A 26,596-nucleotide genomic window follows, 5' to 3' on the forward strand; every position below is an offset into this window, starting at 1 on the left:
CCAGGCCTCACAAAAGTGTCATAGTGTCCCTGAACAAGACACTTAAAAGAATAGTTCACCCAAATAATACTTATTTTCTATCAATTACACACCCCATGAAGCTGTGTGTGTGTGTATATATTATATATATACATATATACAGTATATATAGATATAGATATGTCTGTCAGACAGTTTTCATAATATAAAAAAAATCTGTAATATTTTATCAAACATCTAACAACAATATGAACTATAACAGAGTGGCAATGACATATCACATGAGTCATTGTGAAACAATTATGATTCATGGTCACACTATTTCAGTAATATAATTAAATTGATTATATCTTATTGTATTTATTTCATTTTATTTGAATGCAGGGTCATTAAAATGAGTCCATATACAAACACATGTGTTGAATTAACTGTGGAAAAACTTGAAGAACAAGGCACTGGATTAAGTAAGCTTGGCTGTTAGCCTGGTCCCTACCAGGCTAACTTCACAGCTAAATTTCCATGGTAACTAAGGTAGGATTGCGTAAATCTTCTTTCGGGAAATCGAGTCATGGATAAACTTATCCAGGGTGCTCTGGCTAAGCTAATCTGGCAAGATAATTCAGCTTTCATGAAACCGATTCATCGCTAATCCTGGCTAAATTAAGCCAGGATAGGTGTTAAATCCAGGCTTAACCCCTAATTCTGCTTTCGTGAAATAGGCCCCCGGTTGAAAGCGGTTAAAGTCACACATTTGCAATTGGAAGATGTAAGGTGTGGCTAGGTTCATCACACATTTGCAATTGGAAGATGTAAGGTGTGGCTAGGTTCATCACACATTTGCAATTGGAAGATGTAAGGTGTGGCTAGATTCAGAGGAGAAGCAATGTAAGCTAACATGACAGTGTCATGCTTCAGGGAGAGTTTGCAGGCTTTGCAAGTAGTCAGGGCATTTCAGGTCCAGTGGAGCCCTAGGCCGCCGCCTCGGGACAGCATGATGGCCTCCAGATCCCTGTCCTCCTGATGTTCCTGCAGTCGCTGCTCCTCCAGCCGGGAAACCAGGGCATCCCTCTGCTCCACCACCTCCAACATCTCTTCCAGGATCAGGCGCTCCTCTGTCAGCTCTGTCTCCTGCTTCAGATGGTCTGCACAAACACACAGAGAGAGACGGAACCACAAGCTGACATATTGTTGTATACGTCCTGATTCATACTTTGTCGCACAACTGTGTCACTTGTTATTGAAAATTTTGATTTTCAATAGAAAGTTGGAAATACATCATTTCTAATTGTTAATTGTGTTGTGTTACCTTTCCATGATGTAACTCCAAATATTGGCGAGATAGCTTCAATAGCTGCTTTGTATTCAAAATAGTTTATCCAAAATACTCTCTCCATTGACTTATGTTGCACAGAGAAACAGGTCTCAAAGCCACACTTTTGGCACACAAATGAACAAGAACCAAAGTGATTCTGTATAAAATTACAACACAACACAGCATTTTTTGGAAATAAAAATGTCAACTTGATGTTGATTATACTATGTGAACGAGGAAGAACATCTGGGGTCTATTCCACGAAAGCGGAATTAAATTATCCTGGTTTGAAAGGCAAATCCAGGTTTGACAAGCCTGCGCTGTTCAGCCTGGTTTATTCAGTTCCACGAACGCCAAGCCGGGCTGAGAAGGAGAGGTTTGTCGAGCCAGGATCGTTAAACCAGGCTGAATGTGAGTTTACATATTCCTATAAAAGACCATGAAAGTCGATAGCAGAATCCTTGAACTTGACCAATCATGGAGCCCAAAACCAGAGCGGCGTTCTTCTCTGTGGCTGAACAGCAGCACTGCAGCAGCTCATGGAATCATACAAGGAAGTAAAATGTATAATAAGCAAGAGAGGAAACACAGCCGCAATAAATATAGATCCAGGGAGAAAGCGTGGCAAAGTATTGCAGACAAATTAAATGCACAAGTTGTCCAAAAATATGCAATTAATTTATATACAAATCCATACATATATAATTCAGTTAGGCTTAAACATAAGGAGTTTAAGTGAATGTTGGAATTATAATTACACACTTAGAATAATTTTCTAATTTCTAATTTCTAAAATCGAAGATCTACAAGTGAAAAGCTTGCCTTTTGGCAGCCGGGGGTCCCCGGTTCACGGGGGGCCGGGGGTCAACGGGGGTCCGGGAGTACCCGGCCCCCCGTGTACTCCCGGACCCCCGTTGACCCCCAACAGAGGTCCGGGGTATACGGGGGTCCGGGGGTCCACAGGGGCGGGGGTCCACGGGGGTCCGGAGGTACACAGGGGGCCGGGGGTACACGGGGGTCCACGGGGGCGGGGGTCCATGGGGGTCCATGGGGGTCCGGGACCCCCGGCCGCCATAAGACAAAAACATTTCGGGCTTGTAGATCTTCGATTTTCGCATAAGAATTGAATAAGTGTGGAAAAACTCATTGGTTTATGATTGGAGTCATTGGACTAACAGCTATTTCACAAAACTTGAAGAACAAGGCACTGGATTAATAAAGCTTGGCTGTTAGCCTGGTCCGGACCAGGCTAACTTCACAGCTAAATTGCCATGGTAACTAAGGCAGGATTGCTTCAATTTTCTTTTGTGAAACAGGATCATGGATAAACATATCCAGGTTTACTGGCTAAGTTAATCTGCCGAGCTAACTCAGCTTTCGTGAAACCGATTCCTGGATAATTTAAGCCAGGATAGCCGATTAAACCCGGTTTAAACCCGGTTTATCCCTAATCGCGCGTGTAAGAAATGGCGATGGCACTTTTTAGAGTTTGTCATTTTATACAATGACAATCTGCTTTGTTCTTGTTCGTTTGTGTGCTAAAAGTTGAAGATATCTTACCAATATCTGGTGTTGTATCAATAGCAATAAGAACACAACACAAACCTCTACAAACGTTTAATTGTGCTTTAAGTGACTGCTTCCCTGTTCTTTTTAACATACCATCCACAGCCATCCTCTCCCTCAGCTTTTGTTGGAGGCGGCTCTGTCTGTCTTCAAGTTCCAACTCTCGAGCACTGAGGGATAAAGTGACAGTCACAGTTATCAAATCCAAAATATTGGTCACCTCTCAAGTCAAAGAGTTATTGAAGAGTTATTGAGTATTTGATTAACTGCAATATACAAATCCACATGACATTCAAGGTCACAGGTACTCACAATATCATGAGCTCAGATTCGTAGCGCACCAGTGTGTTCTTCTGTTGTACCAGGTGGAACCACTGCTGCATCAAGGCAGGGCTATCCATTTTACCCATCCCTACAGAGATTAAAAATGCAATGAGAGTGGTGGCAGAAGATGGTAGGGTTGCAAAACTTTCGGAATATTCAAAGGTATTGAATATTACCGTAAACCACATGGTGGTTTACGGTAATATATGTAGGAATAAACAATGCAAATATTTGCTGAAGTTGTGCTTACCATATCCATAAGCAGATACAATTGCAAACATTCTAATAATTATTATTAAATAATGTAATAATTATTAAATAATTGATAGTTACAATTTGACATTTTATTAAATTAAACGAGTTGACTGCATTTTATTCTTTCATTGAACAATGAAAAAACATTCCTTATATTCCTTTATCCCTGCGATCGGCTATTTTTGGCAAAGAGGCTATAGGTGTAGAGGGAAAAAAGAGCAGACTAAGTAAAAAAAAAAAACTTTAATCTGAAACACAATTTTATACAATATAGAGTAGGGGGTCCCTGCTTTATCTCTCTCTCAGCTAGGGGGTCCTTGGCCTGAAAAGGTTGAAGACCCCTGTATTAGAAGGTGAAAACTTCTATTGACATTTTAAATTCATCAACAATTCCCAAGCTCTGTGGTGATTTTCACACCTAGCCAAGCTTTTGTGTGCAGCCCAGAAAATATTTAGATTGCTTGCTTCAATATTTAGATATTTGATATTAATTCAAGCAAACGGCCATCACACTCCACTCATTCTAAACATACGTCTTTGCTTCTCATGACTGATATTGTCCTTCTAATTAATATATATTGAATTAATACATATGAATATGTTTCGAATAGTTAATTCATTTTAAATCTCTAAAGTTGGAATCAAATACCTTCTTTTAGCACAAGTCCACATGGACTGCTCCTGAATCGCTCTTGCGCGATCAGCCTGCAAATGAGCCTGCTAATCTTCTGTTTATTCCATCTCAAATCAATAAGTAACCATAATCACATGATTAAAAACGAAATCCCATTCAACCTCAGACATTTACAATGTTATTTTCTGCACGCACGTCCACATCAGAGGTTGTGCAGTGACATCCTCGAATTCAACACTAAACTGCCTGGGTCTACTTCCTGTAGTTGTAAAAGGAAGGCAAACAGGGTAAAATTATAATATATGGAAATAATTAATCCGAAAATTAAGGTCAACACATTCATAAGAAGGGCAATATCAGTAATGAGAAGCAGAGATGTGTTTAACATTTTGGTCTAATGTGGAATTTGATGATGAATGGGCTTAGGATGCTCAGATTAATATCAATCTAAATATTTTAGCAAACAACCTAAAACGTGTCTGTGCACACTGCACACAAAAGCAAGTAGATATGAAAACGATGCTCAAAGCTCAAACGCATTGACAATTTCCTGGAATTTACCGGAAACTCATTGCAAACCCAGGTAACTTTAGGGGTTATGGGACAGTTAATGTGTGCGCTTACCACCCAAATGAAGGTCCAACACTTGATTTTCATTGGAGTCTCCCCAGTAGTCTGTAAGAGAATAGATATAATACGTGTATGTACGTATGTGTGTGCACGTGCGTGTACACACACACACACACACACACACACACACACACACACACACACACACACACACACACAGAATACAGACTGTCTTCCTTTCTCCTCCTCTAGTCTGTGTGTGTTTATTTACCTGCTTCTCCTCTCAGGGCTTTTTCCACAGCCACGCCCCTCTCCTCCAGCTGTCTCTGTTTCTCCTCCACCTGCTCCAACTGTCTCTGGATGATCTGAACATAACCGCATACAGTACATTATTTATCTCCCCTGTATGTATGTATGTACAGTATGTATGTATGTATGTACGTACGTACGTACATACATACATACATACATACACATGTATGTATGTACGTACGTACGCACGTACAGTATGTATGTATGTATGTATGTACGTACGTACGTACGTATGTACGTACGTATGCATGCACTTGTATAGGCTGTGTTTCACACATTGATGTATAACATACAGGCACAAGCCTGTCTCTCAGGAGCAATCCCTCCCTCTTTCTCTCTCTTACCTGGGCTTTGTGTAGTCTCTTGAGCTGTTCTTGTTTGGCTTGTTTGCGTGCAGCTCTCTGCACCCGACGTGTGATTCTGGCATCCAGGTCTTCTTCTGCAGCCTCTCGGTCCTGTTGGAACAGGGTCTCAGTCACAGTCAGGTCAGATGGCTCCTTCGTACGCAAAATGACGCTCAACACCTCTGTAGGACACGTTGAGACCCCTGACTCCTTAGGGGGAGTATTCTCCTTTACCGACCGCCTCTGCAAGGACAGAGCAAGAGGAGTAGTACATGAATACGTTTTATTTAAAAAATACTTTATACTGTTAATATGAAAATCTGATTCTGCCACAGCACAGGATAGTATGCATTCTTGAATTCTATTGCATTTGAATATACAATACATCATAGACGCTCAAACAGCCTAAGCTTGTTGGAACCAGCATATTTGAGTTAACTCTACCTTAATGGCATACGCTCGCTTAAAAGCCAGAGCATGAGCCACATACGGAGGCTTGGGAAAACAAAGAACAAGGATTAGTCAACTCTGTAGAACAGGGGGGGAGGAACACTGTAGTAGGACAATTCTCCATGAACACTTGTCTTCATCCTTAGATGAAATATAAAATAGCTTCTCTTGCTTGAAAATTGTGTAAGTTGAAAGCACTACCTGATACAAATTTATGTCTAAAAGTGCAATTTAAAGAAAACAAAAAAAGATAATTGTGTGTCTACAGTCACTAAAGAGTTCATTAACTATTATTAATTATACCTCCATTACCTCCTCATCCTCCTTTATTACAACTTTCTGAATGTCAGATGCCAGGTCAAACAACTCCAAACGCAGCTTTAAAAAAATCAAGTGGGATAGTTAACTATTGATCTTCTAGATACAAATGAGTTAATAATTCTGGCAATAAAGTAGTGTCACAGCAGCCAGACATGTCTCGGGCACAAGTATTGAAATGTAGTTAAGGACTGTTTCCTAAGACAAAAACAAAAAACAGAAATATTAATTGACCAACCACAGACCTACTTAGACCAACCACATACTGTACTTCCATTACAGCCCATTAATCAGGCTTGCCAGACTTTTATTCTGTCAAAACCTGAACATGCTGAGTTGTGATTCAGATGTTGAGTCTGACCATGTGACTCTAATACACAAAACTTAAATTCTTATCCCAAGGACAGAACAGACATTTTCTCAGACCAGAATTGTTATATTTTTCTTAAGTCATTCGGTGTTATGGTAGCATGTTGGTCTGGGGACAGTACTGGGCAGTCTTACATTGGTTCTAGGGTTCAAAGAGCATCTCTGCACAACGGTAGAACCGGCCAGCTCTGACTCATCTGCGCAACTCTGACTCTCCCTTAACCTGGAAACTTGAGAGAAAAAGAAAGGATACTGTAAATATAGACATATTTCACTACAGTTGTCACAGTGTTTTATTTGTGCGAGTGGCCGTGTGTGCGTGTGTGTTTCTTCAAAGAGTGTTAAGGAGTTGCAGTGGTGCATGAATGATACCTGTAGCTCTGTTCGATTTGCTTGCCTCCTTCCTCTCCCTCACAGTGGGCATCGTGTCTGCCGCCTTGCCTGGCAGGGAAGTCGCACCTTTCTTCGTCCTGTCTTTCTTGTTCCCTGAGAAGACAGTCTTCCAGAGGGCCCTGGCTCCTCCCTCACCTGTTCCTCGCACCTCAGCCTCACACTGGCTGAGGTTGTGAGTGTCTTTAGGACCCTTCAGTTGGTGGAAGAGGGAGCCTCTCTGGAGGCTCTCCGTGAGCTTCCTGGGATCCAGGGATAGAGCTCTTCTATTCCTTCCCAGCGGAGTCTCCGTGGTCAGAGGAGTCCCAACGTCTTCCCAGGCCTCCCCCAATGCAGCCCTCCCTACCTCCTTCCTCCTCTCCACCTCCATCATCCTCCCCCTTTCTCTCTCGGCTCTGGCGCTTCTCTCTTGAAGCAGTACTGAATGCTGAAGGACCTGTAGGGTGGACAGGGCAGGGTTGAGGTTATTAAAGGTCTCCCTTGCATCGCCACCATCATGGAGGAAGGATACCCTGCCCTGTCCTCCACACCCCTGCACTACCGCTTCTGGTACCATGGATGCAGGTGCAGGGCGAGGTGGGTAGCCCTGCAGAGTCACGGGTTCGAGGGTGAAACTGCCGTCAGCACTTCTCCTGCCTGACTGGAGTCCGGACAGGACTGGCGTACCAGGAGGTGACATCATGGTCGAGTCCGAGGTGGTCGGACTGCTATTCAGTCCGACCCCAGAGCTGCTGCTGGCCTCACACTTCTCCGTAAGCCCTCGCTCTTTCCCTTTCTCATCTCGATCCTTCCTCTGAAACTTCCTTCCTCTCACCCGGTCCTCCCTCTCGCCGCCCCCCTCCTTTGGTCCGGTGGAGCAGCCTGAGGTGGTGGAGGAGTTGGGGGAAGTGGAGGCACAAACGGAGGGGGTGTCGGTGCCAGGCGTGGCTAGAGTGGGAGTGACGCTCTGCGTTGAAAGTGTGGAAGAGGTGATGTTGGGGACGCCGTCTCTGCTGTGTGTGTCCTGTATGTGAGAGTCTGGGGTGGTGGAATCGGGTTCCTGTGGTTCTTCAGGTGGTTGTGAATTAGTGTGTGAGGAGGGTGGGAAGTCATCTCTCCCGGCCGATGAGCCTTTCTCAGTAGAGAGAGGATGTTGTGATAACTCCTCTTCTGAGGGAAGAAAGAAAGAAAGAAAGAAGTTTAGTAGAGGGGGAAGAAAAAACTATCATTGTATTAATTTGAAAAAACGTTAAGATGAGGGAAGAGAAGCATGGTAAGATACATAAATAAACATCAACTGGGTGAAATTAGTCACTTGGTCAATTGTTAGTCAATTGTTCAGACAAAAATAAATAAATTTAAAGTTACAACTTGTTAAATGACTATGAATCACGGTAATACAAACATAGCATGATTAGTTTTCTCCATTGTGTCTATGCTACCTGTCTCCTCCTCTAGTAGGAGCCACAGGCCTGAACGTCGCTCCATGTCACAGGGTCTATACTCCCCTTCTACCAACAGAGAGACACACATACATACACACACACACACACACACACACACACACACACACACACACACACACACACACACACACACACAATCAATCATCAAGCATGAATGCAGCACTATAAGGATAGATGCACACATATTGACAGATTTGCACGATACAGAGAATCACAGAAAGGAAGAAAAGGCAAAGTTACGGTAGGATCCAAAACAACAGTAAACGTTTTACAATTTTATTAACACTTTGGCTCACCGTCGCTAGACTCCAAGTCATTCCCTTCCTCTTCCTCTTCATCAACCTCTCCCTCCTCGTCATCATCGCCCTCCTCTTCTTTGTCCTCTCGCCCTCTCAGCAGAGCATGGCGTTCCACTGCCTGCCGCCATGAGGCCTTGGCCTCCTCTCTGATCGTGGTCCGCTGGCCCTCTGCTAGGTCCTCATCCATCTCTGACTCGGAGCTGTTGGAAAACAGAGGGATTTACTGTACTGCTGACAGGGAGAGAGCGAGAAGCAGTGGTGGAAAAAGTACTTGTTTTACTTAAGTAAAAGTATCAATACTGCGATGTAGAAGTACTCCGTTACAAGCGAAAGTCCGGAATTGCAAATTTATTTGAGTAAAAGTACAAAAGTATTGGTATCAAAATGCACTTAAAGTACCAAAAGTAAAAGTACTAAAATGTTTGAAAATAGCAGATCTACAAGCTCACAATGCGTCGTGTAGCGACGCGTTGTGAGCTTGTAGATCTGCTATTTTCAAATAGCCTAGGTATAAAATAGGGCTGACGTGGTTAATGTGTGTTTTATAATGTCATAATTTATATCTGCAAAGTAACTAGTAACTAAAGCTTTCAAATAATTGAAGTGGAGTAAAAGTACAATATTTGCCTCTGAGATGTAGTGGAGTAGAAGTAAAAGTACTGAAAATTGGAAATACTCCAGTAAAGTAAAAATACCTCACAACTGTACTTAAGTACAGTACTTGAGTAAATGTACTTAGTTACGTTACACCACTGGGAGAGAGCAACACAGAGAGAGACAGAGAAAGCGAGAGAGCAAGATGTAGGGGAAAGAGAAGAGCCCACTGAAAGAAGCATAGCCTAATAGGAGGTAATCTCTCAAGAACAGATTCTGCACTGCGTTGGAATCTGTCGGGGAGATTCGTCATAACGTGTGCGCATTCAGATCAGGAAGCAGGCCGCGCTTTACCCAATCAAATGTAGTGGGCGGGATTCACATGTCCGTCGATCTTTCCCCCTCGAAACAAACCCAAACTAATTTAACAATAGCGTCCGCGGAGTAGACAAAACCACGGAAAGATATTCACATTTTAACTTACTCTTTCATCATAGAAACAAGTGGGCTTATAACCAAAACGATCCATGTTCTCTGGGAGAAGTGGTGTTAGTGTTCCGTGTAGAAATATTGTTAGTGGGAATGAAAACATAGTGGCACCCACTGGAAGTGATGCGCTGAAGGCATACACAAACACCGGTTTCCTTGCGCTCTAGTGTTACGTTTTCTTCCGCCCAGAGCCAACAGACATAGAACAAACAGCAGAGGGCGCTGTATTTCATTTTCAGTTGGCGATGGGTTCCCAGATTGAATAGGAGGAGATAAAGAGATTGAGGAAAAGAGATGTTTTTTTCCCCCATTTCACATCTGTAGTGTGTTGCACCAATGCAGCCGCTGCAAGGCATGTTTTTCCATTATGGCTCACAGGCTCAGTATGGCTCGGTTTCTGCAAAATGTTGCTGGACTGGCATGCAAACATATCGGGTACCAGTCTGCTTTCAAAGGGTGCTGGAATGATTTGCACTATGACATGTTGCAATGCTGTTGCTGTGGTTAACATTTGTAGTGCAGTAAAATGGAAAACCAAATCACGCCGTAGTCTGTCCCGTGAAATGCAGTGATTCACAGTGTGCAGAGGCATAGTGGTGTGCTTGGGTATTTTTGTCACATATTACATATTGTTATTATACAGTATATATACAACTATACAAAAAGTTATGAATTATTGTATATATTCATAATAAACTAATCAGTACTTTTGTGCACACAGAGGCAAATTCTATGCCTTAAATAGGCGTCCCTATTTTGGGCATGTCATTAAAGATCTACAAGCTCAGAGCGTGTCACAATGTGATGCATTGTAAGCTTGTAGATCAGCTATTTTCGCTATATGAATACAGTTTTGATTTTGACAATACTACCATATTGGGCATTTGAAAACAACTGCAGTACAGTACATTACAGTATAGTCTGTTTGTCTGTTTTTTTTGCAGTGGACAAAGTGTCAAAGAACTCCAACCTGGATCCCTGAGTGCATCTCTTCTCCAGTAGACTGAGGTTATAATTGGCCAGGACCTCCTCCGGGATCTCTTCGGGTTCTTTAGCCCATTGAGGCGCGGTGTCCCCCACACTCGGGCGGTAGTTCTCCAGCTCAATGCGCTCCGGCGTGCCCCACATCCTCTTGGCCAGCCCAGACTCCCTCTCCATCAGTGAAGCCACTGGGAATAGATGTACACGCAGGCACACACACAAAGGCACACACAAGCACACACACACACTGTCCTGTTTTAAGGACCCGTTCCCGGGTGCATATAAATAAATTGTGTGTGTGTGTGTGTGTGTGTGTGTGTGTGTGTGCGTGTGCGCGTGTGTGTGCTTGTGTGTGCGTGTGTGTGTGTGTGGGGAAGAAGGGTCTCACCTGAAGTTTTACGGCCCACAGCACTTTCAGGGGTTAGGGTTCCTGTGGACGAGGCAGTGGGCACTGAACTCAGGGATGCCTAGAAACGATCACACACATGATTATAGATATAATAGAGAAATATTGGGCTCCATTATTTGGGACAAATCATGTCCTACCAAAACATTTCAAATTATTACTTATTAACACGCTAATTAAAAAAAAGTTGGGTGAGAATATATTCTTAAAGGATTTATTATTAATTTAATTACATACGATTTATACAATGTTTTGGTCTGGTTTCCTTTTTTTTTTACATCTAAAGTTGCACTCTGACAGAAAACTATTTATTTTTGTTAAAAGCAGTGTATCGATAACATAGGTGTAAGAAGGTACTATTAATATCATCTTTGTCTTTTTGTAAAGGTTTTTGCCCTTTAAAGTTGTGTCCAAGATCGTTGTCAACTCCGTCAGATTTCTACAAAATCATAATTCAATCAGGCATAAACAGGTTTAGCTCTATCCTAAGGTCCCCTGTCTCACTTCCTGATTTAAAGAACGGCGGGAAAGCTGCGAAAGCTCTATGTGTTCTCTAATAGGGATCCCTGGCACAAAATCTTTTCAGATGGGGGTCTGCAGCCAAATATATATACATTTGGGGACATGAAAATGTTTGAGAACCACTGCAATACATTATAATAAATCATTAGGCCAAAAAACAAGCACTCAAACCTGAATTTTAAAGTAAGCAAAAATGTTCTTACTACTGAGGACCGATGAGAGATGGTTGGGTCAGAAGAGATACTGGTGGCAGGTCTCTTCCTCTGGGTCGTACCACTCAACCTCAGGTCGTAGTGCTGCAAACAGTAGAACCTCCCTACATAAAATGTAAACAATTACAGATTTAGAACCACACCGTTAACAAACAAGAGGCATGCGTTTTAGAAATAAATTCAGTATCCGAGAGTACAAAACATGCCATTTCGCCGACCTAAAATGAAAAGTATCAACAATATCACGCAGACCCAAATATAGCCCAGGTCATATTCCCACAGCTAGATGTCTCAACAAAGATGACAGTGTTCACAGAAAATAAATGAATCACTGTATTCAGATGATGGGAAAAGATGAATATATCTTACAGTCTGAAGCCTCCATGGGGAATGGAACAGGTCTACAGCAGTACAGGTGAAGTGAGATCACTGGTTCTTGCAGAACTAGCGGAAAAGCTATCCAAAACAGCTACAGTAGTAAATATATATATGTACCAACATTGATACACAGCCACCCGCCTCATGTTTAAACGCCTATCATGTGACAGCTCACTTCTGATTGGCTTCCGAGTTTGAATCAAAGACAAAACCTCACTTTTGTATTGGTACCCCCCTCAAACCCTCAGCTATACACAACAAAACATCCCTTGTGGTGCACAGTCTGCACACACAAGCACACACACACACACACACACACACACACACACACAATCAGATAAATAACCACAAAACAGCCCTCCTGGCAAGGCCCAGGGCGCCAACGGTGAAGACACAAAGTGATTTAATGTTGCCACGTGCATACTGAGGCCTTATTCAGAGTGAGCTTCAAGACACCCAATGCGAGCGTCTACGTACACAGATTCAAGTCAGATGACAACATGTACTGGAGACATGGGAATGATCATGGCACTGACCCTGTAGGCAGTGTGAAATCAAGAGTGACAGCATCTTGATCAGGCTGTGCTTCTGTGGTTTCTTTAAAGGTGGCGTAAGTGATAGTATTTTGTAATCGTATACTGTATATGTGCTACTTTTCACTGACTTCTATGGTATGAATGGGAGCTTGCCCTTTCCCCCAAAAGAAAAAATATTAAGAAGTATTCATTTTAATTTACTTTTTGTAGTTTTCTAAGACATGGGTGTATTGAAGTATGTATTTCCTCTGGAATTTTAACCTTTTGATTACCGTCTGTGATCTCAAAGCACTAGCATTGAGACATTGTTTTTTTGCCCTGCAGATGGTTGACCAATAACGCCTCTCGCATACTGGCAACGTCAATTTCATCACTTTAGTGTTTGACTTGGGGTCGGGAGATGTGTCCGGGTTGCTCAGTCAGTCGGTAGGAGCACTCTTCTGGGTTTGATCCCAGGCACCGCCATGTGTATGAGTAGCATGACTTGGGTGCGGCAAGACGTGCGGTAAGCACTGGGAACAGACTGTGCTCCATCTCAACAATCTATCTCCTAGGGGTCCAGCTGCGTATTGAAACAGGGATAGACTCCCATGTTCTCGGCTGGTACCGACAATAAGCCTCTCCGACCAATCCAGGTTTCACTACTGTATGTCTTCCAGACTGTTTCTCCAGGTGTAGAAAACAGTAATTCATAAATTCCAGACTTTTCCAAACAGTCCTGAATCGACTGTTTGTGCTGCAAACGCCTGCACTGCCACAAAGCCACTACAGAGAGAAGAGTTTTTTTTCACTCAAGCTATTCAGAGCTCTGAACAAGAACCCAACTGTTGTTAACCTGTAAATACCCGCTCACCAACAGAGCACACACTGTTTTATTTGGACAATCTCTTTTCACATCTCTGCACAAATTGTATATTTTGGATTACATCTAGCTCAGAATTGTCATAAATACACCACATAATATTTATTGCTGCAGTATCTGCACCATGTACTGTACTACTGTATATACTTCGGTCAGCCTTCTGCTGCATCAGTTGCTAATTTGGGTCATCTGCAACACGCTCCCCGAGTTTGCAGTCTCTGACAGACAAACAGAGATTCTCCTCACATTTATAGTAATTAGTGCCTTGCTTGTATTAGAACTTTTACCTCAGGTCACAAGTGTATGGAATTATGGATGGAGAACCAGCACTAATTACCTCTATGAGACTTCCTACTGTACTATCTACTGTATGTACTGTATGCTCCAATGCCTCGTATAAGTAAGCATTGCAGAGCCATGAGGCCCATAGGGCAGGAGCATATCTCCCGTTTGCTTAGCGTGAGGCAGATTGATGTACAGTATAAGTACAGTATTAAGTACACCCCCTGGACATGACGCTAGTATGTCGCAAATGCCATACAGTCTATATCCTGTGTGTCATGTGGTTCTTTACTGTCTTGAAAAAGTCCCTAGGCTTGAAACTTGTGTTTGGACTGTTTAGTGCAAACACAGTTTGGATATGAAGTAAAGAAATAAAGATCACTTGTTTCCATCCTTTTCTTGTTTTGTACCGTTAATAAATATAAATAAATAAACAATATATTTTTTTTTGAATCACATGAATGTAACTGCAAGTTAAACAGACAAGGAGAGTTCTGTGTGTCTATACTGTAAATTTTTTAAAGTGAGTTTGGGGTCCTATAACAGAGTTCTTTAGGCAAGAAGATGCATTGATCTATTCTACACTAAAACTGGGCTCACACTACAGGATAATCGGGGAGATTTTGGGTTGGCCAATGCCCCTCCCAACAGGTTATTTGTATAGCAGTGGTGCTCAACCATCCAAAAATACCACAGAGAAGCCACAATTTGTGTGTGTGTACTGCAACAAGGTTTTTCTATAAGCATATCTTCTTTTATTGATCGATTACGACCCTATTGTTTTGGATTAAAAAGACACAATGTTAACTGACATTTCAGTTTACATTTTAAGCCATTTAGACCGGGAAAGAATCTGTGTAGTTTTTTGATTTCTTTGGGCTATTCAAAAATAGCAGATCTATAAGCTCATAGTGCGGCACTATGAGCTTATAGATCTGCTAGATCTGCTTTGAAAAATCGTGGAAAATGTGTGTAAATCTTTGAACATGTATTTTAAAGCAAACATTTTTTACTCCGTTACAACTTCTGGGGGTACCTGGAACAAAATATTTTGAGATGGGGGTCCTCAGCCAGATACATTTAAAAAATATATATGTTAGGATTTAGAAGACATTTTGTAGAATCCCCAAAAGCAAAGATTTGAGTTACAAATGTTCGCTGTAAAAATATATATATTCAAAGATTTGCACCATTTTCAAGATTTTTCAAAAATAGCAGATCTACAAGCTCATAGCGCGGCACTCTGAGCCGCGCTATGAGCTGGTATATCTGCTATTTTTTAATAGCCAAAGAAATCTAAAAATGACACACAGATGCGTTCACGGTCTTAATGGGTTAAAGTCATTCATCACTTTTCTTTTGAGGCAGAGCGCTTTTTTTCCCACTCATCACTTTGCCTGCAAAACAACTTCCCTTGCTAGTACCAGTCCCTCTGGTCTCCATCTCTCTTCCCTACCTGAGTGCTGCTCACCATTGTGGCCATCATAGGCGTAGGAGGCCAGGCGGAGGGTGCTGCCGCAGTAGTCACACTGAAAGCAGCTACGGTGGAAAAACAGGCCCTCTGCGCTCAGCCGCTCCATGACATACACACGCTTCTTGCAGAAGAAACACACGTCGCTGGCACCGACCGACCCCGCGATCATCGACCGAATGGCCTAGTTGCAGACAGAAGGTAAAAGGTAGAAAAACAAAAAGATTTAAAGGAGATAACATTTTGACGGACAACGTACAGTGTATGAAGCGTAATAGTGTTTTTCCACCGGTACAGTTTCGACAGATAGAAATCCTGTTCATTACTCCATACTAAGACGTTTCAGACCATAACACATTTCATTCTGTTCATAGATATATTTGGAAAATGCTAGAAAGACACTGGGGAGAAGGGAGTGGCAGATGAATATTCGACGTGGCAGAGGCAATGACTGTGACACACCACGGGTGAGGCTGAAGGCACATGGACGGATAGGCAGGCAGGCAGGCAGACAGACAGACAGACAGACAGACAGACAGACAGACAGACAGACAGACAGACAGACAGACAGACAGACAGAAAGTAGGTGAAGACATGTCTAATACTAGCGGAATAATAGACAAGTAGCATTGATGCAGTGCAAATCCAGTGCATTGTGCTAAGCACGCATGCACACACAAAACTGACGGGGACCTAAAACTGCCACAGACACAGTTGCAAACACACTTCACTGAGCTGTTTTTTTTATAACCTCCAGATCCAAATTCTTCAAATAGCAAAATTTTACACTCATATTACTCTAAGATTAGCACTTTCTCATTGTTAACCCCAAAGCAAATGTAGTACACAGCATCTTCTGAACATCAATAGAAACTATTCATTGGGTCATTAGAGGGACTTTTTCCAACTGCTGCATTGTCACATGCCCTATGCCCTGTGGAGTTAAGACACCCTGTAGAAAAACAACCCCACCGTCACAAATCACATTTAGCTCCCGTTAATGGTAGCCTACATTGTATGTTCACACAAATCAAAGGCTGTGAATATGGCTTGAAGGCAGAACCCGAGTCATCAAGCTGAATCGCACCAGTGTTATAAATAGCCGTCATCCCTTGCCAAAGACAATGATAGGTAACTCAAAACTTGTATTCAAGTAAGCTCAACAGTGAACTGGAACTTACTAGTTATTTGTGCTCCAGTTAATAACTGGATTAAAAATGAAACCTCTTTTCTTCCTGATAGATGAACCAGGTAAAAAAGGAGGACGAACGGGACACATTTATTTACAGAGGCCCAGTCTATTAGATCAGTGGTTCCCAAACTTTTTAGCTCAAGACCCAAAAGAGAAATCAGATGTTTGCCCACACTAGTGAAAATAGCAGATCTGCCAGCTTGCAACACCACGCTACTTCTTAAACGGTTTTTATTTATTATTTATTTATAGAAATTATTAGATTTGTGGCCATGTTTGCGACCCATAAAAATGTGTCCACGACCCTGTGTTCTGGCTCACCTATGCAACTACACTACCCAGAGTCCTGTGGGTTGGCATACCTGCCCCCCTCTACTACAGTGTCCTCTGTTCCTTCTGCTGGGTGAGCTTTTTCTGAGGAAGACGTCCCCAGAGAGCAATTGTTTTCAAATAAGAGAAATTGAGCTCAATGGTCTTAGAACCAAGGAGCACATACAATAATGACTATATTCACATTACGGGATGGGGTTTCTCACCACCCGAGTATGATGTAAGAGCAAAATGGCCATTGTGCGAATATGATGAATGATTTTTGGACTTTCGTAGTATATGAACTGTTACAGATGTTATTTTGGCTGTGTGAAAATGTATTAGCAAAAATTGAGATATAAATTTGTAAACAAATGGAAAGAATTAAATGGCACATACAGTAGAGTACATCTTAGCAGGATTACATCTCTCACCTGTCTGCGTAGCACTGCTGAAGCTGATGAGGAGGGGCTTGGACAGGGGGAAACACCCTCGTCTAATTTAGCTTGGAGCTGATTGGCCATCAGACGCACGCTGGAGCGGCTGGATCCACCCACTAAATCCTCCTCTATAGACTGGTTGTCTTGGCTATTACTGTTAACCTCTAGCTGAAAATTTTAACATAAAGTCAGTCATTAGGATTTTAGTTGTAAGGACTTTTACATAAACACCACTTACTGTACTAATGTATATTTCCAGAGATTCAAGTTCTACAGACCAGATCATTTGTATGCCATTCATTTCCAGTGTTGGGGAAGTTTCTGTCAAAATGTAATGTATTACTTACTGTACATATTTATTACTTTCGTTCAAAAGTAATAAGGCATGTTACAATATTACTTTCTGTGCCAAGTAATGCGCTATATTGCTTTTGCATAAAGGACTAGGTATAAATATTAAGTTGAAGAAAGTGGCCTAAATGAAATACTATAGAGGAATGTCACAATAATGTTGTCAGAATTAAAACTAAGATTTCAATGTCATGATGAAACAAAGAAGAAGTTGCAGCACCCTCTATAGTCACAGGGTATACTTTGAAAATGTAAGCTACTATGTCATCAGTATTCAAAAATGTATTAGAAACTTAAAACAACAATAACATTTCTAAAACCTGACAAAGTATCTGTAATAATACAATAAGATAAAATAAACACATTACATTACTTTGTTACTTATGAAAGCAATATACTTTATTAGGTAATGTTATTTCAATGCATGGCCCCCACACCGTTCATTTCTATTTCACATGTTTGCAGCATTACAACATTTTGAGCAGGTCTCTCTCTTTCACTCACCTCCTGCTCATCTTCAAGGCACGGTTGACTTGTCTTTCTCCTTTTCCCCAACGCGTCTTTCTGTTCCTACAGTTGGGGAATAGTTAGAGTTAAATGTAACGCACACGCACACACACACACACACACACACACACACACACACACACACACACACACACACACACACACACACACACACACACACACACACACACACAAAATACTCAGATGCGATCACCTTGGGATAGCGTTTGTGGCCCAGCCTACTGAGGAGGGATGTGGGGGCGTTCAGCGCGGCTCTCAGGTCTGCACTCTGAGACAGAGACCCTGGGGAAAGGAAAAACAGAGGTCAAAAGGGGAAATATAATGAATCATAAACCTGTTATTGAAATGCTGGAGAAGGCACTCTCCCCTGATTCTCCTTCAGCGTCTCACCACTAGATGGCACTGTGTCCTTGAGGAGTTGGTAGAACTGAGTGAGGTACAGGACCATGGAGAGAGAGTCCGGCTCCCCCACAGCAGACATCTCCTCCACTGTCATCACAGGGGAGATCCCAAACTCCTGCTCTGCCACGTCGAACCCCAGCCCAATGTTATGCTCCATCTCAGCCTCGTCGAGGGAGTCAAAGTCACTTTTGGAGAGAGGGATGATTACATATAGCTGCAGTGTATGCACACACACACACACACACACACACAAAAAATATTCCGCCATGAGGCTTACATGAGATCTGCTCGGTAGTGGTGGATAAGGGCACATAGGGCTAGGCCACTTTTCCAGGAGGTGGTCAGGTCACTAACAGCAACACAGCGATATCCCTGTGTCTGCTCCTGGCACCAGTTCAACAGCTTACTGGAGCGAGAGAAGGATTCTAGCAGACAGAGCAGAACAGGACAGGACACGACACTGTTCATCACACCAGTCTGTCATACCAGTCAACTGCACTGGTCAGTGGTCACAGCATTCCGGGCGATGGATGGTGTAGGTAAACCAGTTAAGAGTTTACTTACCCTGTCTGAGTAGTCTGAGTGGGGGGGAACGGATGAGAGACCCTAAATCCGCATCCAACGCCGTCTCCTTTCCTGTGTGCACCAGGTGACTGACCTACAGAGATTTTCACGATTAACTGTGATTATATTTTAATTCTGATCTATGAAAACATGATTCCCCCTTTCCTTTTGTGTTCTAACAATTTGCCTTAGCAAAGTTTTTTTTTTTATGCACTTTCTTAGTTTGGAAAAAACATTGTCATCACGTTTAACCACTTAAACCCTATACCCTTAATTGACCAGAGTCACCCAGGGCTCTATACTAGGGACCCTCCTGTTTTTGTTCTCTACACTGATTATCCGATAATAAGCCATCTACAAATATTGGTTATTATTATTATTTCAACAAATGTTCACCCCAGAATAGGGTTCAAGTGGTTAAATTAGACAAAAGCTTGTTTGAATGCTTTCATTTGATATTAACTGTGGGGTCACTGGACAGGGCCTTCAACTTTGTTAAGCATGAGAGCTGTGTGCATGCGTGTGGTTTGTGTGTGGACCTGAGCTGGAGTGAGGAGCAAAGGGTTGATGTTAGGGTAACGTGTAGCTGGATCCACAGTGTACAGACAGATGTTCTTATTAATGTTCTCTGGAGTGGTCTGAGGAAGTAGGCGATACAGACTCTCCCTGAACGACAGAGAGACAACAGGAGACATAAGAAGAGAGAGAGAGAGTGAACGATTATCTAGTCGGCGACTAAGTAAATGGATAAAGTCATTTGCAGACCTGGATGCCTGTGTGTGGCAATAGGAGTTGTGTCAGGGTGCATTTTCACCTTTCAGCCAATACATCCAGTGGGTCATTGCCTTGTGCCCAGCTGCGAATCATCCACGCTGTGTCCAGAGCTGTCAAGAAGCCTCTTGCTATACCCGTTCCCATAGGCCAAAACGGCTGCAACGAGACAAACAATCATGACGCATTGGTCTGCCTGAAAACTATTGTTTCCCATGGAAGACACTTTAATTGCAGTTAAAGCTACAATCCTTACGTTTTATGCCCGTTGTCTCCCTCTCCTGACAGAGAGAGGTAATTGCAATGATGTCCGAATAACAAATCAGGGAGACCACTTAAAACCACTGCAGATGTACTAGTTATGTTACTACTAGTTAAAATAAAGTTTTATTCAAAAGATAAGTCTCGGATTGTAGCTTTATTCATTTCCATCCTTCATTTTAGAGCCTAGTGTTGTGGGCCCCCAGACAGACAGACAGACAGACAGACAGACAGACAGACAGACACACACACACCTAAGAACACATTAGTACCATTCAACCAATCTCTTCCTCTACTTTGCCTCTATAACCATATCCTTACTTCTAGCAGACTGTCTCCCACCAGTGTGGTCAACAGCTGGTGTCCATGTCTTTGGCGGACCAGGGCAGCGTTCTCTGAGGCGTACATACAGGTAAAGTCAAACATTGCCACGTCTGGCTGCCCATAGTGGTTTATGGCAAATTCCAAAGATGGCAGCTGACGATTGGTAGAGAAATCTGCTGCCTCTCGGGCATATGCTTGCAGTGCATTCTGGTCCACGTTCTCGCGTGACAGGAGCAGCTCTGTGTCCACATAATCCTGATGCAAGTAGTATGTACAGTACATGTCATTAGTGGTACAGTTAATCAAACTAATGGATTTAATTGACTATACAAATAATCAATTTAAATAAAATCTACACCATTGTACAGTGATGAATGAAATAGGGCTTAAGTGGTAAATCAGACTTAGTCGACTAAATCTATTTAGTCGATTATAAAAAAATCTTTGTAGATATAAAAAATACAAAAATGTACGCTTCTCGATTATTCTGAAAAAGTAAAGAAAATAATCGATAGTTGCATGTCATAATATAGTCTAAGAGTACTGACCTATGTACAGTTGTACCAGTTTATTCTGGCTTCTATGATTGTTTTTTTTACCTGTAGAATGACTCCCTTCTCCAGGAGGCTGTGTTTCTTGGCCGTCATTACAAAATAGTGAGTGTCATCCTTATAGTACACTATGTTTTCTAGGTCAACTCCTGTAGGAGACAGATATTAATATAAAAGGATATCGCCATTATTCTCAGGCACAGCTTGCTGACAAAATGTTTTACTTTGTATCATAACACAGTAACTACTTAATTATGAATCAGTCAGCTAAATTAAATGACTCACATTCCTTTAAACTTTTGAATTAATATTTTTTTTATAGCAAAAGGTCTGACCGGTATCTTGCCGCAGTTCCTGGAAGAACCTCTGATTGAAGATAAATGCCACTCCACTGATCTCCTCTACCATGGCCTCAGCAGTGGTGTTCCTGTTTTTGAAGTTAGCTGTGATGGCAATGGCCAGCTTCCCTCTAAATTCCTTGCGCCTGAAACCTTATATGATAAACAATGGAGAAATCTATTCTGAAGCCTTTACCAGTGATATTACTTTAAGGTCTCTTATTTTTGAATAATTTGTATGAATTTCACCAGAATATATACTGTATTGTTTTATTGACCATTACACTGTGTGCAGTGATGAGATGCTATGGTTTTAATATGTACCAGGCAGTGTGTTCCGTCGTCCATCAGCTCCAATGATGACATCAAACTCCAGCTGGCTGACAGGATGGGACTTAGGATGCACCAATATTCTCCATCCCACCTCTGAGTAAGTATATATATATATATATTTATTCATAATATATAAATATATATGTATATAAACAGTTGGTCTGTCATGAATTAACACAAATAATGAGTCTTACTTCTGTGTTCCTGGTGTTCAGGTGGTTCCAGCAGTTCCTTGAATTCCACATTGACATGGACTTCCACCCCTAACAACAAAGCCACCTTCAATAGCACCAGCTGAAGCTGGCGGATACCTGCAGAAATGGAAAGAGTGAAAGATAGGGCTGTTAAAGGTGGAAGGGGTAAGGCAAGGCAACATTTGCCTGATATACATTTAATGCGTATAGTACATTTCACACACAAAGGCAATTAGAGAGGCCCATTTCCATCAATGTGATAAAAGAAAATATCCTGTCTTAAGTCATTATGGACATCAGAGGAGTCATAGGACACTTCGATACGAAACCAAAAGAGTCAGGGATTGAACTGGGAACCTTCCGAGCCACAGCCTCCTCAATGACTTATTGAATGAGAAGCGTTCTCAAAATAGTCATTGATTTTAGTATCTCCAAAAAAATTCAACCTTATCAAAATAACGAGTTAGTATCTCAAAATAATGAGTTAGTAAATCAAAGGAATGACTTAGTATAATGAGAATTGTCCTCAAAATAATGACTTAGTAGTATAGGTATCTCAAAGTAAGTTCTCAAAATGACTTTGTATCTCCAAATAAAAAAGTCATTAGTTTGAGATTACTAGGGGTTCAAGTCCCACTGGGAGTCTTAAGGCTAAAATGTGTACAGTATGTTAAAAACTTCAGATGAACTGACCACTAATTGCTACACCTTAAGTTACGCAATAAAAGGCTTTTAGTGATTGTAACAACCGACTCACTGATATGGTCAATGGATCCTGCGCAGAATTTCCCATAGAACTTCTTAGCCCCGAGACCCCTCAGGTCATGGATGGTGAAGGGCCAGAGGTGGAGAACATTGTTCCTGGAGAAGGCATCCCTCTTCTCCAGCAGCACCACCCGAGCCCCCATGAAGCCCAGCTCCACTGCTGTCCGCAGACCACAGGGGCCTGCTCCAATGATCACACACTTAAGAGGAGAGGAAGAGACAGAGAGCAGAGCTGGTGTCAGCAAAAATGTCCCGTTGACACTGGTTCAGCATTCAATTAGTAACATAGGACCGGGGTCTTCAACGTTTTTCAGCCCAAGGACCCCTTAGCTGAGAGATGTATGAAGCAGGGACCCCCATTACATATTGTATAAAACTGTGTTGCAGATTAAACTTTTTCTTATTAGATTTTAGAGATAGTTGGGTTCATGCTGATGTGTATTTTCCGATAGTTAACCCTTTAAACCCTCAATATTTAGTCAACTTGACCGATGGCTCTGTACTTGGTCTGCTCTTTTTCCCTCTACACGACTCTCCCAAAATAGCCGATCTACAAGCTCACAACACCTCGCAGCGCCAGGGGTTGTGAGCTTGTAGATCTGCAATTTTCGGCTAATGTTCCCCACCACACACAGATTTGGCGGACCCCCTGTGGTAACTCTGAGGACCCCCTAGGGGTCCCGGACCCTCTGTTGAAGACCTCTGACATACGGAGCATACTCAGCATGGGACCTCACACTGGGTACACAGTAAAATCATTAGTGCTAACTGAGGTTTTACAGTGCATTATTTTGTTCTTCACAAATTAGGCATAAGTAAAAAAAATAATAAATAAAAAAAAACAGCAGAAAAGGCTTACTGTAGTGTTTGCGCAGGCATGGTCCCTATACTCTCGATGTGCAGCCCTCTTGTCCAGTTTGGCCCATAGGCCACTGGCCTTCCAATAGTTAAGACGTTCTTTGATTGTGTGGTACAGAGGCTGCTCAGGGGGTCTATGTGTGAGCTGGAGATGTTCACATAGCTGACTGAAGGCACGGAGTGTGGCCCTACAGGTTGTCGCCTGGACAAAGCCATCAAACAGTTGGGCTTGGCTCTCTGAGTCCACCCCATCTCCCATGGCAACCCCAGAGCCAGGACACCCAGGGCAGGGTGTCTCCTGTTGATGATGTCAGTATCTGACTCCAGCTCGGCTTCAGGGAAATTATAACAGTACATTAAAACAGATAATCAAAACTCACACTTTTACAGCATTTTAATGTGGTGTTTATAAAGAAGTATATTTTCCAGTTAACCTTGTTACACAATTCCCTTTAATACCTATCTCAATCTTATGGCATTGTGCATGACTGTCTTAAAAAGGTAGGGCAAGTAATATTCTTCTTGGTCAAAACAAAATGTTTTGACCAAACAAAACCAAAAAAAAAAAAAAACCTCAATCTTATGGCATTGTGCATGACTGTCTTAAAAAGGTAGGGCAAGTAATATTCTTCTTGGTCAAAACAAAATGTTTTGACCAAACAAAACCAAAAAAAAAAAAAAACCAAAAAACTTTAACCTTAAAAAAAAAAGGTTAAAGCGCTATATTCTATTTTGTGCAATAACCAGAAAAATCAGCTTCAAATTTATAAATTTCCAATTGGTATCCCAACAAAATGCCTTTACTGTTTATTAAAAAGCAGGAGAGACAGGGAGACCCATGTCACTGAAAAAACACTCTAGCAGTGATGATTAATCAGAATTAGTTAGTTATTTAACGCTTATTTTAACAAAGGAATATCACTTACTCTACTTTTGATTATAGAATGATCCTCTCTGTGCTCATTATCTTTTAAATCTCAACGGGGGTTTCAATGTACAGTAGTTCCCTGGTTACTTGTTTATAAGCAGTTTGTCTTTTTTATTCTGTAAAATGAAGATACAAGCTGCTGTGGGGATTGAACTAACAGCGACATATAGAAATAACACTATAGATTTTTTTTTTTAAAGATGCAATAGTTGGACATTGCTCTGTACCAATGTCAAATACAGATCAGACTCTACTACAGGGTGAAAATGACCTACTGTTGGCCAAGGTCTTTAACAAGTGCCATGCCAAACCCCAATAGAACTTTTAATCAATCTATTCTATTGTTTTCCAATCACAAAACTAAATAGTTGATGGAATTGTGTCCATTTGCGTGCACAAGCGTGGGCATCAGGGTAAAACAATAAGAGGGTGTATGAACTATGAATGAGTATACATGTGTGAGTGTTTTTGTTTACAACACAGTGGGAGCATAATGACCCTTTTCACATCGCAGACCCATCCGCACCAAGCACCAAGACAAAGAGTGTCTGGGCACACACATACACAATTGATTCAAAGTTTCATTAAACAACACTTCAATTACCTCATAGTCCACAATTAACAAGGTCATGCTAAGACATTGGGAATGTGGCAAGCCCAAATCACCACTAAAACTAACAAAATACAGGACTATCTTTTAACAGACAAAGCCAGGAGGACTGCCATAGCTTAGATTTAGTACCCCTCACAAAAAAAATGCACATACAATTCACTGTAGTCAAAGGAAATTAAAATGTTAAAAAGACAGTTTAATATTGTACTCACCATTTACTCAGTTGTTGTCTGTCTCATAGACATACAGTATACAGTTTATGGTGCCAGGTTGACAGGTAGCCTTACAAGTCCAAGTCAAACTTCAGTTACAACAAATATACTCCACAGCTAACGTCATACCTGCACTACAGGCTCTAAACAACCTTCATAATCTTTGATTGGTCCTGCATTGGGCATTAGGCCTCTAGTCTATGATGACCTTACACACAGACACACACTCACACTACTGTGTTTAGGGGAGGGGACTCGACTGGCAAGCATAAACTCCTCCCACATAGTAACTTGCATAGGGAGGCACCTACACATGAACTCTAATCTTACAGGTCCTGAGGAGACAGACAGGATCTAAAAAGCTTAGAGACAAGGATCAGGAAGGGAGAGATCTTTAACTCTAAGAAACTGAGGCAGTGAGAGATAAATATTGCTATAAATAGTACTATTTGTCATAACAGTCAATACTACATTCTGATAGAATACTATCTGGGAAGGACACCAATTTTGTCATTCAGTGTTCCATGAAGGCGATTCCCAACATCACCAACCACTTTCATTTATGTGGAGTCTAGACATTTTCTTAGCTGGTTTGTACCAGATACAAGTACACAAGTGATACAATCATTTAGCTGGAGACAATGTCCACCCTAGCTGGCCCTGATTGTGTAGAATTAAATTTGATATGCTATGCCTGTACTGCAAGTACTTGGAATATAATCATTGGATTATGCTCTTACAGTGTGCATGGGGACAGCAAAAGTCAGGAGTTAATCTTCCGGTCCAATATAAGATCATACATACACCGCAGCTTTGTGAACAGCATACTACTGTGCCCTCCCTTACACACCCACACGCTAGCACACCACGGCACAAAGAGGATTGCGCGTCTTAAGTTCAATTGAATGGGTCGCACGGCATTAACACCTCTTCTTTTAAATAATCCCCACACTCTCCTTCCTTCACACAGGTAATCCACTGCTGTGATTTAGCCGTTCTCTATGCAACAGCCCGCCCCATAGATGTCTCCATCTAGTGTTGAAGAAACAGAACTCGTAGACTGAGGGTGGTAGGCAGACGACTACCCAGTGCAGTGTTTTGTCCTAGTTCCGTGCAGACGTTCTCAAATATCCTCTCAGCACTGAGATTCTGAAAAGTACGGTTGAGCTTAAACTGTTGCCGTGTATACAGCTTTCCTGATGTGGGTGCGAGAACAATATTCTGCAGACAATGTACAAGTTTACTCAATGACAAGCCATATATCTAACAGCAAGAAAATGTCTCTCTTCCCCTTTATTTAACGGAGACCCATATACAGTAGACTGGATGGAATGTACAGACCGAAAATAAAATGGTGATGTA

General features: G+C 41.9%; 1 protein-coding gene across 1 annotated transcript; it reads right to left on the bottom strand.

Annotated features, from left to right (window-relative positions):
* Positions 1-877: 877 nt before the first annotated feature.
* mical3b (microtubule associated monooxygenase, calponin and LIM domain containing 3b) lies at positions 878-25,277 on the bottom strand. The gene is made up of 28 exons (XM_080421149.1): positions 25,235-25,277; positions 23,483-23,813; positions 22,616-22,823; positions 21,859-21,975; positions 21,656-21,757; positions 21,329-21,484; positions 21,042-21,142; positions 20,440-20,697; positions 19,901-20,016; positions 19,561-19,752; positions 18,800-18,982; positions 18,511-18,707; positions 18,314-18,402; positions 18,097-18,162; positions 17,236-17,409; positions 15,301-15,484; positions 11,763-11,875; positions 11,020-11,098; positions 10,621-10,819; positions 8,565-8,767; positions 6,806-7,972; positions 6,569-6,663; positions 5,297-5,539; positions 4,912-5,005; positions 4,695-4,745; positions 3,170-3,269; positions 2,954-3,027; positions 878-1,121 (listed from the first exon to the last, which is right to left on the bottom strand). Exons 2-28 carry the CDS (start codon positions 23,738-23,740, stop codon positions 931-933), a joined length of 5,010 nt encoding a protein of 1,669 aa, XP_080277275.1. The 5' UTR covers positions 23,741-23,813; positions 25,235-25,277; the 3' UTR covers positions 878-930.
* Between the last annotated feature and the right edge of the window lie 1,319 nt (positions 25,278-26,596).

This window comes from Gymnoscopelus braueri, assembly GCF_963280865.1.
Source record: "Gymnoscopelus braueri genome assembly, chromosome: 23".
NCBI lineage: Eukaryota > Metazoa > Chordata > Actinopteri > Myctophiformes > Myctophidae > Gymnoscopelus > Gymnoscopelus braueri.

What these genes read in the sequence shown, in the direction of transcription:
- mical3b (XM_080421149.1), bottom strand. Translation starts at nt 23,740, where the DNA reads ATGGGAGATGGGGTGGACTCAGAGAGCCAAGCCCAACTGTTTGATGGC. An exon ending in GGAACTGCGGCAAGATACCG is followed by an intron (nt 21,143 to 21,328) that starts GTCAGACCTTTT and finishes TGTCTCCTACAG; the next exon opens with GAGTTGACCTAGAAAACATA. An exon ending in GCCACAAACGCTATCCCAAG is followed by an intron (nt 18,163 to 18,313) that starts GTGATCGCATCT and finishes CCCCAACTGTAG; the next exon opens with GAACAGAAAGACGCGTTGGG.